The sequence below is a fragment of the Phacochoerus africanus genome, chromosome 4 (genome assembly GCF_016906955.1).
Source record: "Phacochoerus africanus isolate WHEZ1 chromosome 4, ROS_Pafr_v1, whole genome shotgun sequence".
Classification (NCBI taxonomy): domain Eukaryota; kingdom Metazoa; phylum Chordata; class Mammalia; order Artiodactyla; family Suidae; genus Phacochoerus; species Phacochoerus africanus.
In genome coordinates, this window is record NC_062547.1 from 53,989,539 (window position 1) to 54,002,533 (window position 12,995).

A 12,995-nucleotide genomic window follows, 5' to 3' on the forward strand; every position below is an offset into this window, starting at 1 on the left:
AATCAGATAGGAAGGCAGAAATTCATGAGCAAAGAGTAATTATTATTTTTTACTTGTTCATCTTCTGTCATATTGAATTAATTCTTAACCTTAATTCTTTATTTTCTGCTATCTATTTCTGTGAAGAGAAGCAAATATATTTTGATTTCCCTGAATCATTTATATATCATGTATTTACTGCAACATATTTGGATACAGGTTCTGATTTCCAATTATACATAGACAAAATAATTTCTATCCTACTTGTTGAATCCCACTTGTTGTATGCTGGGTTTTGTTTTTTTGTTTTGTTTTGTTTTTTGCCTGAGACTGAAATTGAACAGAAGAAAAGGAACTCATTTTACTTTGTGTGGTGATTATCTATGGAAGAATACTGAAAATTTCTCAGTCATATTTGTGTTTCCTAGATGTAGTTGACAGTGGGTGGGTAATATCAAAATTGGAGGCCATGGAGGGAAGAATGGGTCCTAAAGAATTTAGGCTGTATTACAGCCTCTGTGTTCCAACACCTGAGCCAAGATGTGAGTCTAGGCAGAAGACCTGGGAACCTAAATAAATTAATATCTAAAAGAAGAAAGTAAACTGGGTAAACACCTCATAGGCTATTGAAAAGATAAAATATGTAAAGTGATAAAACAATTGCCAGGAGGCTGCCAGCTTCATATATGATTTGATATTATTCTACCACTACTGTTAGTAATTCCTCAAGTTAAATATGCATTAATTTTGAATTCAGGCAATTGGCTAGAGAAGGGTAAGAGTAAAGAGGGAGGCCAAGTGTCTTGCGTGGTACAGGCAGAGTTCACTTCTTGGTAGGCTGCTCAGTGCAGCTTGATCACTGTGATTTCCATTTACCAAAGTGACACCAAGACTTACCCAGTGCCTCCCACTCACCCTCCTTCTCTCCCTTTGTTCATCAGCAAACAGCTCTGAGGTCTTCACATTGCTGGTCACCACACTGATCCTCGCTCCACTCTGACCACAAATAGAGGCTCCTCCACAGGTACATTTTGTGTTTATTGGACAGTTTTTAAATTTTGCACAGAACTCAGCCTTTATATGCAAGTGTTGGTAGAATTTGACAAAAATATTATATTTTTAATGAATGTGTAACAGAGTTGTTAGATATTTATATTAAAACATCAAACTCATTTTCACTGTTTTCTACTGTTTCATCACTGCAGATCTTGGGACTGTTAATAAGTTGAATATTTAAATTAGTCTGTGAGATTATTATATGAGTATAACATATATTTGAAACTTGGAAATTCTTATTGAATTATTCCTGAATTATAAATACTTCCAAATTCTTCCCCAAAATGTAAGCCAATATTCTCTTCCTTTTGGTAAAACTCTTAAAATTTAACATTTACCATGTTGACAATTGAATAGTTGGTCTTGTTTAATATCCCTAAGAAAAATTATAGAGGAAGCTATTACTGAATCTCTTAAGAAAGGCCAGGTGTTTTTGTTTTCTATTGTTCTTTCTAATTTATTTTGTATTTCATTAAAATTCTAATTTAATTCACATTTATACAATATTTCTCTCTGAATAGACTATGACCTCCTTCAGTGTAACCAACTTTTATTTTTCTTTGATTTGTCTTCAGTGTCCTACACAGATAGAGTCTGTGAGAAGCAGTATAGAAGACAGAACATTAACAGAATATTAAATCAGAGTCACAGATGTCTTAGTGTTGTTCAGTTTCCTCTCTGCGTCTGTTTCCATGGTAAAAATGATTTCTATAGGCAGGCAATTGCAAAACAATGAAGACCTTGTCTTGGAAATGGCAGTGATCTTTAATTAATTATTTAATTAATGGATTTTGACTATTTTTCTTCTTCATTTATTTTTGTTTTTTCCATTTTTAACGTTTTATTGAAGTATAGTTGATTTAATATATTATGATACTTTCTGCTGTACAATTCAGTGATTCACTTATACATGAATACATATCCATTATTTTTCATATTTGGCAGTGACCCCTCTTTTTTATTCATTTATTTTTTTAGAGCTGCAAGTGCAGTATATGTAGTTTCAGGCTAGGAGTTGAATCAGAGCTACAGCTGCTAGCCTATGCCACAGCCACTGTAACACCAGATCCAAGCTGTGTCTGTGTCCTGTACCACATCTTGCATCAATGCCAGACCCTTAACCTACTAACCAGAGCCAGAGATTGAACCTGCATCCTCATGGATACTAGCCAGGTTCATTTCCTCTAAGCCACAATGAGAATTCCAGCTGTGACCATTTAAATGTGAGTCCTTTTTGAGATTTAGAGCAAGTTGTAGGAGCTTTAAGAAGATGAAATTAGATTAGATAAGATTAAAGCTCTGACTAATTAGGGTTCCAATAAGAACTGTTTATTACATATTAATTTACAGTTATATGTGTATAAATACATATTTACATAGAGTTTGTACATATTTACAGAAATTCAGAGATTATATGCATTGTAGTCTTGGACTACAGAAATTATCAAATCCAAATTTGCATATGTATGAATAGATGTTAAAACTGGAAGTAACACATCTCAACTGATAAAACAATTATAGTAACAGTGATCTCTTACATATATTCTGCGTAGTAATTACTGTAGATAAGAGTATTTTAACAAGATGTGTGCTTATGTATTCATAACTGGTAAAGTTCTAAGAACTTTCATATTCACTTCATTTAATCCTAACAATGTTTGAGATCCTACATTATTATCATCTTTTAAATTAGAGCAGAGAAACAAATGGTTGGTAGAAGCTAATCTGGATCCATAGCCTTAGTGCAGCTGCAGAGTCTGGACTCTTTAGTCACTGCCCTTAGGATATCTAAAGCATTAGTTATTGGTGAAGATTCACTCTGCTCCTGTGGATGCTTGGCTCGCTTTGCACGACCACAGAGCCTCACAGCATGGCCTGAACCTAGAGGCAAAGTGCATTCAAACCTTTGGTATGGATTTCCCCCAAATTACATTTGTTACTTTCTAATTCATTCCTATAGGGAATATATTTCCAAGAGTTTTTAAGATCCTGTTGAGTCCTTCCACCAGAGAAGTTGATTACATTCTGACTTCTATAACAAAAAAATTTGTAGAAATAAGGTAACTGATTTACCTTTTTTCCCCAATAATTTACTCTTTGTGTTTGCATAGAGAAGTGTGAAAAAGTCTATACTTGATTAAAAAATCATCAAGAAATTTCATGATTTTCAACTTTGGCAAGCTTTGGTAACCAATTCCTTGGACTCACTTTGTGAATTTCCTACCTTCCAATAAATTTCTTGAAATACAGATATCTTAAAACATCCAAATCTACAGTACCCTCCTTTTAGTATAATTGGAATATTGTGCATACACATATGTATACACATGCACACGTATACACACACATGTACCAGAAGCTCACTAAACATTCATTTCAGGTGGTCATATTCCATGAGTGATTTATTAATCCCAAAACTCTCTTTGGTGGCCTAGGTGAAACCTCATGGACAACTCCACCTCGGTGGCCAACCATACCGGGCAGATGGATTTCATCCTAGTGGGGTTCTTCCGTCAGTCCAAGCACCCAGCTCTCCTTTGTGCAGTCATTTTTGTGATTTTCCTGATGGCCTTGTCTGGGAATAGCATCTTGATCCTTCTGATTCATTCTACTGCCCATCTCCACACCCCCATGTACTTTTTCATCAGCCAGTTGTCTCTCATAGATGTGATGTACATTTCTGTCACTGTGCCCAAGATGCTCATGGACCAGGTCATGGGCATGAATAAGATCTCAGCCCCTGAATGTGGAACGCAGATGTTTCTCTACTTGACACTTGGAGGTTCAGAATTTTTCCTTCTGGCTGCTATGGCCTATGACCGCTATGTGGCCATATGCCATCCACTCCACTATTCTATTCTCATGAATCATAAGGTGTGTCTCCTCTTGGTGTCTGGCTGCTGGTTCCTGGGATCAGTGGATGGCTTTATGCTCACACCAGTTACCATGACCTTCCCTTTCTGCAGATCACGGGTGATCCATCACTTCTTCTGTGAGGCCCCTGTTGTAATGAAGCTTTCCTGTTCAGACACATCCCTCTATGAGACCCTCATGTACCTATGCTGTGTCCTCATGATCCTCATCCCTGTCACAGTCATTTCAAGCTCCTATTATTTCATTCTCCTCACCATCCACAGAATGAACTCAGCAGAGGGCCGGAAGAAGGCCTTCACCACCTGTTCTTCCCACATGACTGTAGTAACCCTTTTCTACGGGGCTGCCGTATACACCTACATGCTCCCCAGCTCCTATCATACCCCTGAGAAGGACATGGTTGTATCTGTCTTTTACACCATACTCACTCCTGTGCTAAACCCTTTAATTTATAGTCTTAGAAATAAGGATGTCACAGTGGCTCTGAGAAAAATGTTGAATGGGGAAGCTGTCTTTCAGAAAACTGTTAAATAAGACACTTTTTATACAAATAGTTTATTTTAATTCACTCTCTGTATAAGAAATATATAGTGTCATGCCAGTTTATTCTTCATATTCTCATACCATGATGTGTCATCCCATCTTCAACCATTTTTGAGGCATTATTTCCCTGTATGAGAAAGCTCTTCATTTCTATACTCCTTCCTTCCAAATATTCACACAATTTTATTGTACCTGTGTTACATTTTTCTGAAGTTGATAATTGCACTTTGATTATGTGATCGAATATTCTTATTTTTAGGAAATATGTAATAAAATATTTAGAGGAAAATGTCAAAATGCATGCAACCGAAGAAAGAGAAAGGAGAGAAAGAAGGGGTAAATGTTAACAGGTGAATCTAGGTAAAGGATAAATGTATTAATTGTATAATTAATATTCATGGTACTTGTTTATATACATGAAATTATTTTTTATATAATGATTTTTATTTTTTTCCATTATAGCTGGCTTACAGTGTTCTGTCAATTTGCTACTGTACAACATGGTGATGCAGCTACACATACATGTATATGTTCTGTTTTCTAACAAGCTCCATCATAAGTGACCAAACATAGTTCCCAGTGCTACACAGGAGGGTCTCATTGCTAATCCATTCCAAAGGGAAGAGTCTGCATCTATTAACCCCAAGAACCCCATCCATCCCACTTCCTCCCTCTCCGCCGTGGCAACCATGATTCTCCAAGTCCATGATTTTCTTTTCTGTGGAAAATTTCATTTGTGCTGTATGTTGCATTACAGATATAAGTGATATCATATGGTATCTCTTTCTGACTTACTTCACTCAGTATGAGAGTCTCTATTTCCATCTGTAGCATTATTGCTGCAAATGGCATTATTTTGTTCTTTTTTATGGCTGAGTAGTATTCCATTGTGCATATATATCACATCTTCCTGATCCAATCATCTGTCAATGGACATTTGGGTTGTTTCCATGTCTTGGCTATTGTGAATAGTGCTGCAATGAACATGCGGGTGCATATGTCTTTTTCAAGGATTGTCTTGTCCAGATACATGCCCAAGAGTGGGATTCCTAGGTCATATGGTAATTCTATGTATAGATTTCTAAGGTACCTCCATACTGTTCTCCATAGTGGTTGTACCAGCTTACATTACCACCAACAGTGCAGGAGGATTTCCTTATCTCCCCACCCCCTCCAGCTCTTGCTATTTGTGGAGTTATTAATGATGGCCATTCTGACTGGTGTGAGGTGGTATCTTGTGGAGATTTTGATTTACTTTTCTCTAATAACCAGAGACATTGAGCATTTTTTCATGTGCTTGTTGGCCATCTGTACATCCTCTTTGGAAAAATGTCTATTCAGGTCTTTTGAACATTTTTCAATTAGGCTGTTGGCTTTTTTGATGTTGAGTTGTATAAGTTGTTTGATTATTTTAGAGAGTAAGCCCTTGACAGTAAGTTGTCTTTTTGTTTTCTTTTTGGTTTCCTTTGCTGTGCAAAAGCTTGCCAGTTTGATTAGGTCCCATGGGTTTATTTTTCCTTTTCTTTCTGTTGCTTTGGGAGACTGACCTGAGAAAACATGCGTAAGCTTGATATCAGAGAGTGTTTTGCCTATGTTCTCTTCTAGGAGTTTGATGGTGTCTTGTCTTATATTTAAGTCTTTCAGCCATTTTAAGTTTAATTTTTGTGCATGGTGTGAGGACAAAAAGTAAAGTATCAGATTTTCTCCTTTTTTTCTTTCTGATGTTCTCTTTGGTACTAGTGTGTATATTTTAAAAATGTTCGAGTTAACATGTATGATAATTACTACAACAATGCAGCCTTTTGCCTTCGTTTATGAGGGCTGCTCTGTTCTTCTGGGTCCAACCCTGCAAGTGTGCACTGCATATTAGCTCTCTGAAATCATTAATACCTTATGGTAGATTTGGAATCCAACCCCACAGAATTTACTGTGGGGAAAATATTAACCCTAAAGTGTAAAAGTAGTGTTTAGGGAATATTCACTACTATGATTTGAAATAATTAGCATTATCCAAGCAAGTAGAAAAACATCAACATTTAATCTTTCATTTATCCAACAAATATTTCCTATGCTATACTGTAGTTTTTTAACATAGCCAAAATTAGTTTAAAATCTGAATGACACATGGCTCCTATCCCTAGGAAATTTGAACTTTAGGCGTAGTTTGTGAAAAGAGTTATAATAAAAGATACAATCTATTGTTATGTTCATAGGGAAAGCATACATGTTACAATGATACATGAGTTCTATGACATTCACATTCAGCCAAACAAAAGGAGACTGAGGAAAATGACTGGGATCTCAGTGTTGAAAGGTAACTTGAAGCTAAGCTCAGATGAGTGCAGGTGTTTGGGGCAGGAGGACCTGCACAGGGACATAATGCCATGGAAAAAGAAGCGCATGAGTAAAGATAGGTGGTTGGCCAAGCAGGAGAGGTCAATACTCCAGTGTCTCCATTCCTGATTTATTCCACAGTCTCATTTCTTGTCCTTTTGTTACCCAGATTTTTTAAGTAGTTAAATGATTTGAATTGCCTTTCAAAAACATTAAAATTGTGGTAATTAATTAGAAATGTGCAAAACTTTAGGTAGTGGTGAATGAGGAGAAGGAGGATCATGAGCTGCCTGGTGGAAGGACCATGCACTACATCGAGAAGAAATTGTGCTGGGTATGGGGTAAGGCAGGACCTCTTGAATCTGTTCCATAAAATCACAAACTCATCTGCATGTATAATAATTTCCAATTGACTATGTCAATTTGCATATTTTCAGAAGGTTTCAAAAGTACAGATTTCACTTTCTTTTGAAACACATAATTACAATCCTGACTATAAAATATGTATCTTGCAGTATTTGTGGAAACAAAGTTGGAAAATCAGTTTACAATATTTTTGTTGTGAACAGAATGAATAAAATATATATACTCTTTATCCTCTAAAGAAATTGAGGAGTATATGTATCACTCCTCAATTTTCTTGAACATACAATCCACACATTTACAAGTTCTGTTTAAAACACCCTAGATATCAAACACAAACACACACATACACACACACAGAGAATGAAACAAGACAAACTGTGGTTGTGGTATGGAACCATATACTTCCAAAGATGAATTTTTTACTCTATCTCAAGGAAAATAATATTTAAAGTAAAATGATTTTAAAATAATAGAATAATTTAAAATAAAATGTCTAAAATACAACTTTCCACAGACCATACTACTAATGATTTATAAGAAGTATATAGTTGAAATTTTTTTAGCCAAATTATATATAGTTTATAATACTCAGAATTCCTAGGAGTTCCCGTCGTGGCGCAGTGGTTAACAAATCCGACTAGGAACCATGAGGTTGCAGGTTCGGCCCCTGCCCTTGCTCAGTGGGTTAACGATCCAGCGTTGCTGTGAGCTGTGGTGTAGGTTGCAGACACGGCTCGGATCCTGAGTTGCTGTGGCTCTGGCATAGGCCGGCAGCTACAACTCCGATTCGACCCCTAGCCTGGGAACCTCCATATGCCACGAGAGCGGCCCAAAGAAATAGCAAAAAGACAAAAAAAAAAAAAAAAAAGAATTCCTAGACCTGCAGGAAAAATTGCTGCTTCATTTTTTTTCTAACTAGAATAAAAAAAATGAATGAAAACATTTCTGGCTTTGAAGTACACCTTTTTACAATGCTACATAAGAAGCTTTGCACTGAAGTAATTCAAAGTTTTGCAAACTTCAAAATTTATTATTGTGCTTATGCTTATGATGCTCTCAGCTTTTGTCTGAAAAAAAAAAAATTACTTCTACCCCACCAAAAAAGAAAGGAAAAAAAAAGCCCTCCATTTCTTACAGATTCCAGAGGACCTTAAAACTGTAATTGGATTTCTGGCCAAATTTATGAGTAAACTACCATAGTAACTTCTCTAATAGAGATGTCTGCATTGTTTTTCACAAATACTCCATTTTTCAGTTATGTGTTTGAAGAAATCAGAGGAGCAAAATCACATTGCCAGAGATGACTGAGGAAATAAGGCTTAATAAACAACATGAGATGTGTTGTAATTCACATTTAACATACTTTTGTTTGCCTTTTATCTCCCAGATTATTGATTTATAACCAAATTAAAACAAACACTAGTAAAAATGTCAATGTACTAAATGATATATTGCCTAAAATTTCTTAAAATCTTTTAAATTAAATAAATGAGTGTCTTGTACATATATCTTTCTTCAAATATACGACAGATTCACAGAAGGGGATTATTATTCAAATGATCGATGAATTTGATGCAAAGTGCTAATGTGTATGGTACTCTCATCTAGATTAATTTATCTTCCACAAGTTATGGAGAAAGAGGAGCATATTCTCATATTCCCACTGTGTTCTCAGGTTTTTTGGCTTGTCCAAGTCTATCTGTGACCAGAGGGGACTACTTATCCCTCTGCCCTCTGGATAGTTTGGTTATTGAGAGATTCCAGAAAGTGATTGGAGAGTAGGAGCATAATGAAGTCTGTGTATTTATTCCCCTAGTATTTTTTTTGCCAAGCTGAGACCAGCATGGCCAAGTTCCAATATATGGGACCCAGGTCTCCATACTGGTAAGCTAAGGGATCCTGGAAACCGTGGCTCATCCTACTGCCCCTCAGGATCATGGCTAGGGAGAGCGTCCCCTTCTTGCTGCCTTTGGGTCATTCTCTATTCCTTGATGAAAACTCTTACTTCTACACACCCATTTTCTACTTTGATCTTGATGTAATCACTTACTGATACTGGATATATTTGCAGTTTTTTTCAAGCGTTACTGATTTCATCTAGACTATGTATTTGGTGTACATTTATCTACTTTTGACTTAGCATCTTATCATAAGGTAATTTTCCTATTTCACTTGAACTCTGAGTCTTCAGTATCTTATATTAACAACTGGGTAGTTTGTTATCTAATTTGTTTGCCTTTTCTATATTCCTACAATTAATTATTTGCTATATATGCTGTTTTTCTTCTGTGATACTTCAATATAAATATTTGCTTGCTGTATATATTTTTCTTTTCTAATTTTATCAAATACAGCAGTCATTTTCTTTTTGGTTTGAAATTTCATGTCTTGTTTAAATATGCCTTCCTGCTCCCAGTAACAGAAATTACCTTCTATAGTAATTTCTAGTACATTCTTTCATATTTATGTGTACCTCATTAACTGCATGACTTCAGTATACTGTGAAAAGCACATTTTTTCTTAATTTTTGAGAGAAAATTTCCATGAAAATCACCATTTGAACCATTTTACAATGTACAATTAAATGGCTTTTAGTACATTCCCAATATTATTGAACCATCAGCAATCAGTATCTAATGCCAGAGAGAGAGAGAGAGAGAGGAGTGAGTGACGGATATTATTGAAGGAATTATTTTACATAAATGTGAAGACTAAAATATATGATGTCGGTAGTGCAGGCAGGCAGGGTGGGAATTCAGAGTTGATGCAGCTTTGAGTCTGAACTCCATATGCCAGGCCAGGAGCATGGAAACTAGGCACCATTTCTACATGATAATCTTGATGCCAAATTCCTTTTTCCCTGGTAAAACTCCCTCAGTTTTGCTCTTAAGGCCTTCACCTGATGTGAAGTTCACTCATATGATAAAGAGTAATCTTCTTTACTTATATGCATTATCATTTTGCATTATTTTTATTTTTTTAAATAACTAGAGTTTAATTTATTAAAGGGATACACTTGTAACAGTAGGTCTCTCTTCAAATTTTCAGTCTGAGTACAAATCTTTGTTTTGTTTTGTTTAGAGTGAGCAGATTTTAGCAACCACTTTTAAGAGACTTTTGAATAAAAAATTGGTTTTGTTTCTAAGTGTTATTAAGTGAACACACTTCAAACAATTTATATTATAGGTTTCCCAAAACCATTTATTGTAGATACTGTCCTTTTCTCATTGAAAATTATTGGCTTCTTTATCATGAATTAATTGGCCATATATAGGTGGTTTTATTCTGAGTCTTTGTGGTTTAATCCATGGATATGTGTGTCAATTTTTGTGTTTTGTTTTGAGACTGGGTCATTTTGCTGTACAGCAGAAATTGACACAACATTGTAAATAAACTATGATTTGTGTCTTTCAATCTTTTTCATTAATACTGTAGTTTTCAGTGAGCAAGTCTTTTACTTTTTGGTTAAATTTATTCCTAGGTTTTTTTTACTATTTTATGATTTTTATTTTTTCCATTATGGTTGATTTACAGTGTTCTGTCAATTTCTGCTGTACAGCAATGTGACCCAGTCATATATTACATACTTCTCATATTATCATCCATCGTGTTCTATCACAAGTGACTGGATATAGTTCCCTGTGCTCTACAGCAGGATTTCATGCTTGTCCACTCCAAATGCAACAGTCTGCATCTATTAACCCCAGACGTTTTATTTTATTATTTTTGATGCTGTTGTAAGTATAATTGTTCTCTAAGTTTCTCTTTCTGTTATTTTGTTATTAGTGTATAGAAATGTAACATATCACTCGTATGTGGAATCTAATAAAATAATAAAAAATATATATATTTTTAAATTTTTTGGCTGTTTCTGTAGCATATGGAAGTTCTCAGGCTAGGGATTGTATCCAAGAGCCACATTTGCAACCTAAGACACAGGTGCAACAACACTGGATTCTTAACTCACTCTGACTGGCCAAGCGTAGAACACACACCCCCTGCACAGCAACCCAAAACAGAGCAATTGGACCATGTTGGGAGCGCCAAAGGATTTATTTATAAAACAGAAATAAATTCAGACTTTAAAAAACAATCTTATGTTTACCATAGGGGAAACATGAGAGCAGAGGGAAGAATTAGGAGGATGGGAATAACATATACATACTACTGTATAAAACAGATAATTAACAAGAACTTAATATATAGCATAGGGAAATCTACTCAATTGTTTGTAGTAACCTATATGGGAAAAAAGTATGAATACATATTTATATATGTATAACTTATTCACTTTGTTGTACACCTGAAACTAATACTTTTTTCATTAAAGTATAGCTGATTTACAATCTTTCTTCAATTTCTGTTGTACAATACAATGACCCAATCATACAGAGTTCCCTGTGCTGTATAGTAGGGCCACATTTCTTATCCATTCAAAATGTTACAGTTTACATCCACCAGCCCCAAACTTCCAGTTCCCACCCCTGTACCCCTGGCAACCACAAGTCTGCTCTCCATGTCCATGACCTGTTTTTGCTTTGTAGATAGAATAATCTGTGCCATATTTTAGGTTCCACATATAAATGATGTCATGTGGACTTTGTCTTTCTCTTTCTGACTTACTTCATTTAGTATGAGAATCTCTCATTCCATCCATGTTGCTGCAAATGGCATTATTTTGTCCTTTTTTATGGCTGAATAGTGTTCCTTTGTGTATATGTACCACATGAACGCCCATGGAAAGATGGATGGATTAATATCACATTCTAAGTCAACCATACTCAAATCAAACTTTAAAAAGACAAATTTAATGGAAATTTGTACATGGATTTTTTAATGAAACTTACTGAATTCATTTATTAGACCCAATAGTTATTTTTTTTGTTGTTGGTTTTGTGCACACACACATATACACACAAATTAATGCATATATATATATACACATACATACACATACATATGCATAATAACAAGTTATCTGAAAATAGTCACGGTTTTACTTTTTCTTTTCTCATTCAGATGCCTTTTACTTCTTCTTACCTAATTTCTCAGGATAGGACTTCCAATAGTATGTTGAATAAAAATTGTGAAAGTGGACATCCATCTCTTTTTCCTCATCATGGAGGAAAAGCTTTCAACTTTCTACTATTGAGTATAATGTTAGCTGTGGATTTGTTGTATATGGCCTTTATTATGGGGAGGTATATTCTTTCTATACCCATTTTTAAAAATGTTTTTAATGTGTACAGATGTTCATTTTTAATCATATCATTTTCTGCATGTATTGTGATGAATACGTGATTTTTACACCTCATTTTGTTGATATGGTTTATCACATAATGAATTTTCAGATGTTGATCCATCCTTGCATCACTGGAATAAATCCAAGTTGATCATAGTATATATGATCATTTTTAAAATATTGCCAAAATCTGGTTGATAATATATTGTTGATGATTTTTGCCTCTATATTCATTTTGGATTCTGGCCCATAATTTTATTTTCTTGTGTAATATTTGTCTGATTTTGTTATCAGGATAATGCTGGGCTCTTAAAATGAGTTTGAAGACACTCCCTCTTTCTCTATTTTTGACAAATTTTAACTCTTATGTATTAAATCTTATGTTCATTGGAATTCACTGGTGAAGCCATCTGGGCCTGGAATTCTGTTTTATTGGGAGATGATTGCTTACTAATTCAATCTCCTTATTAGTAATCATCCTGTTCAGATTTTCAATTTCTTCATGACTCAATATTCACCTTTTGTATGCTTCTAGGAATTGAACCAGTCTTTCTAGTTTGTCCAGTTTTTGGGCTTGTGGTAATTTCTTATGATCTATTGT

General features: G+C 35.0%; 1 protein-coding gene across 1 annotated transcript; it reads left to right on the top strand.

The window, feature by feature from the left end:
• Positions 1–3,480: 3,480 nt before the first annotated feature.
• LOC125124156 (olfactory receptor 2T29-like) lies at positions 3,481–4,443 on the top strand. Its single transcript, XM_047774308.1, has one exon. The coding sequence runs from the start codon at positions 3,481–3,483 to the stop codon at positions 4,441–4,443; it is 963 nt and encodes a 320-aa protein (XP_047630264.1).
• Positions 4,444–12,995: the final 8,552 nt, after the last annotated feature.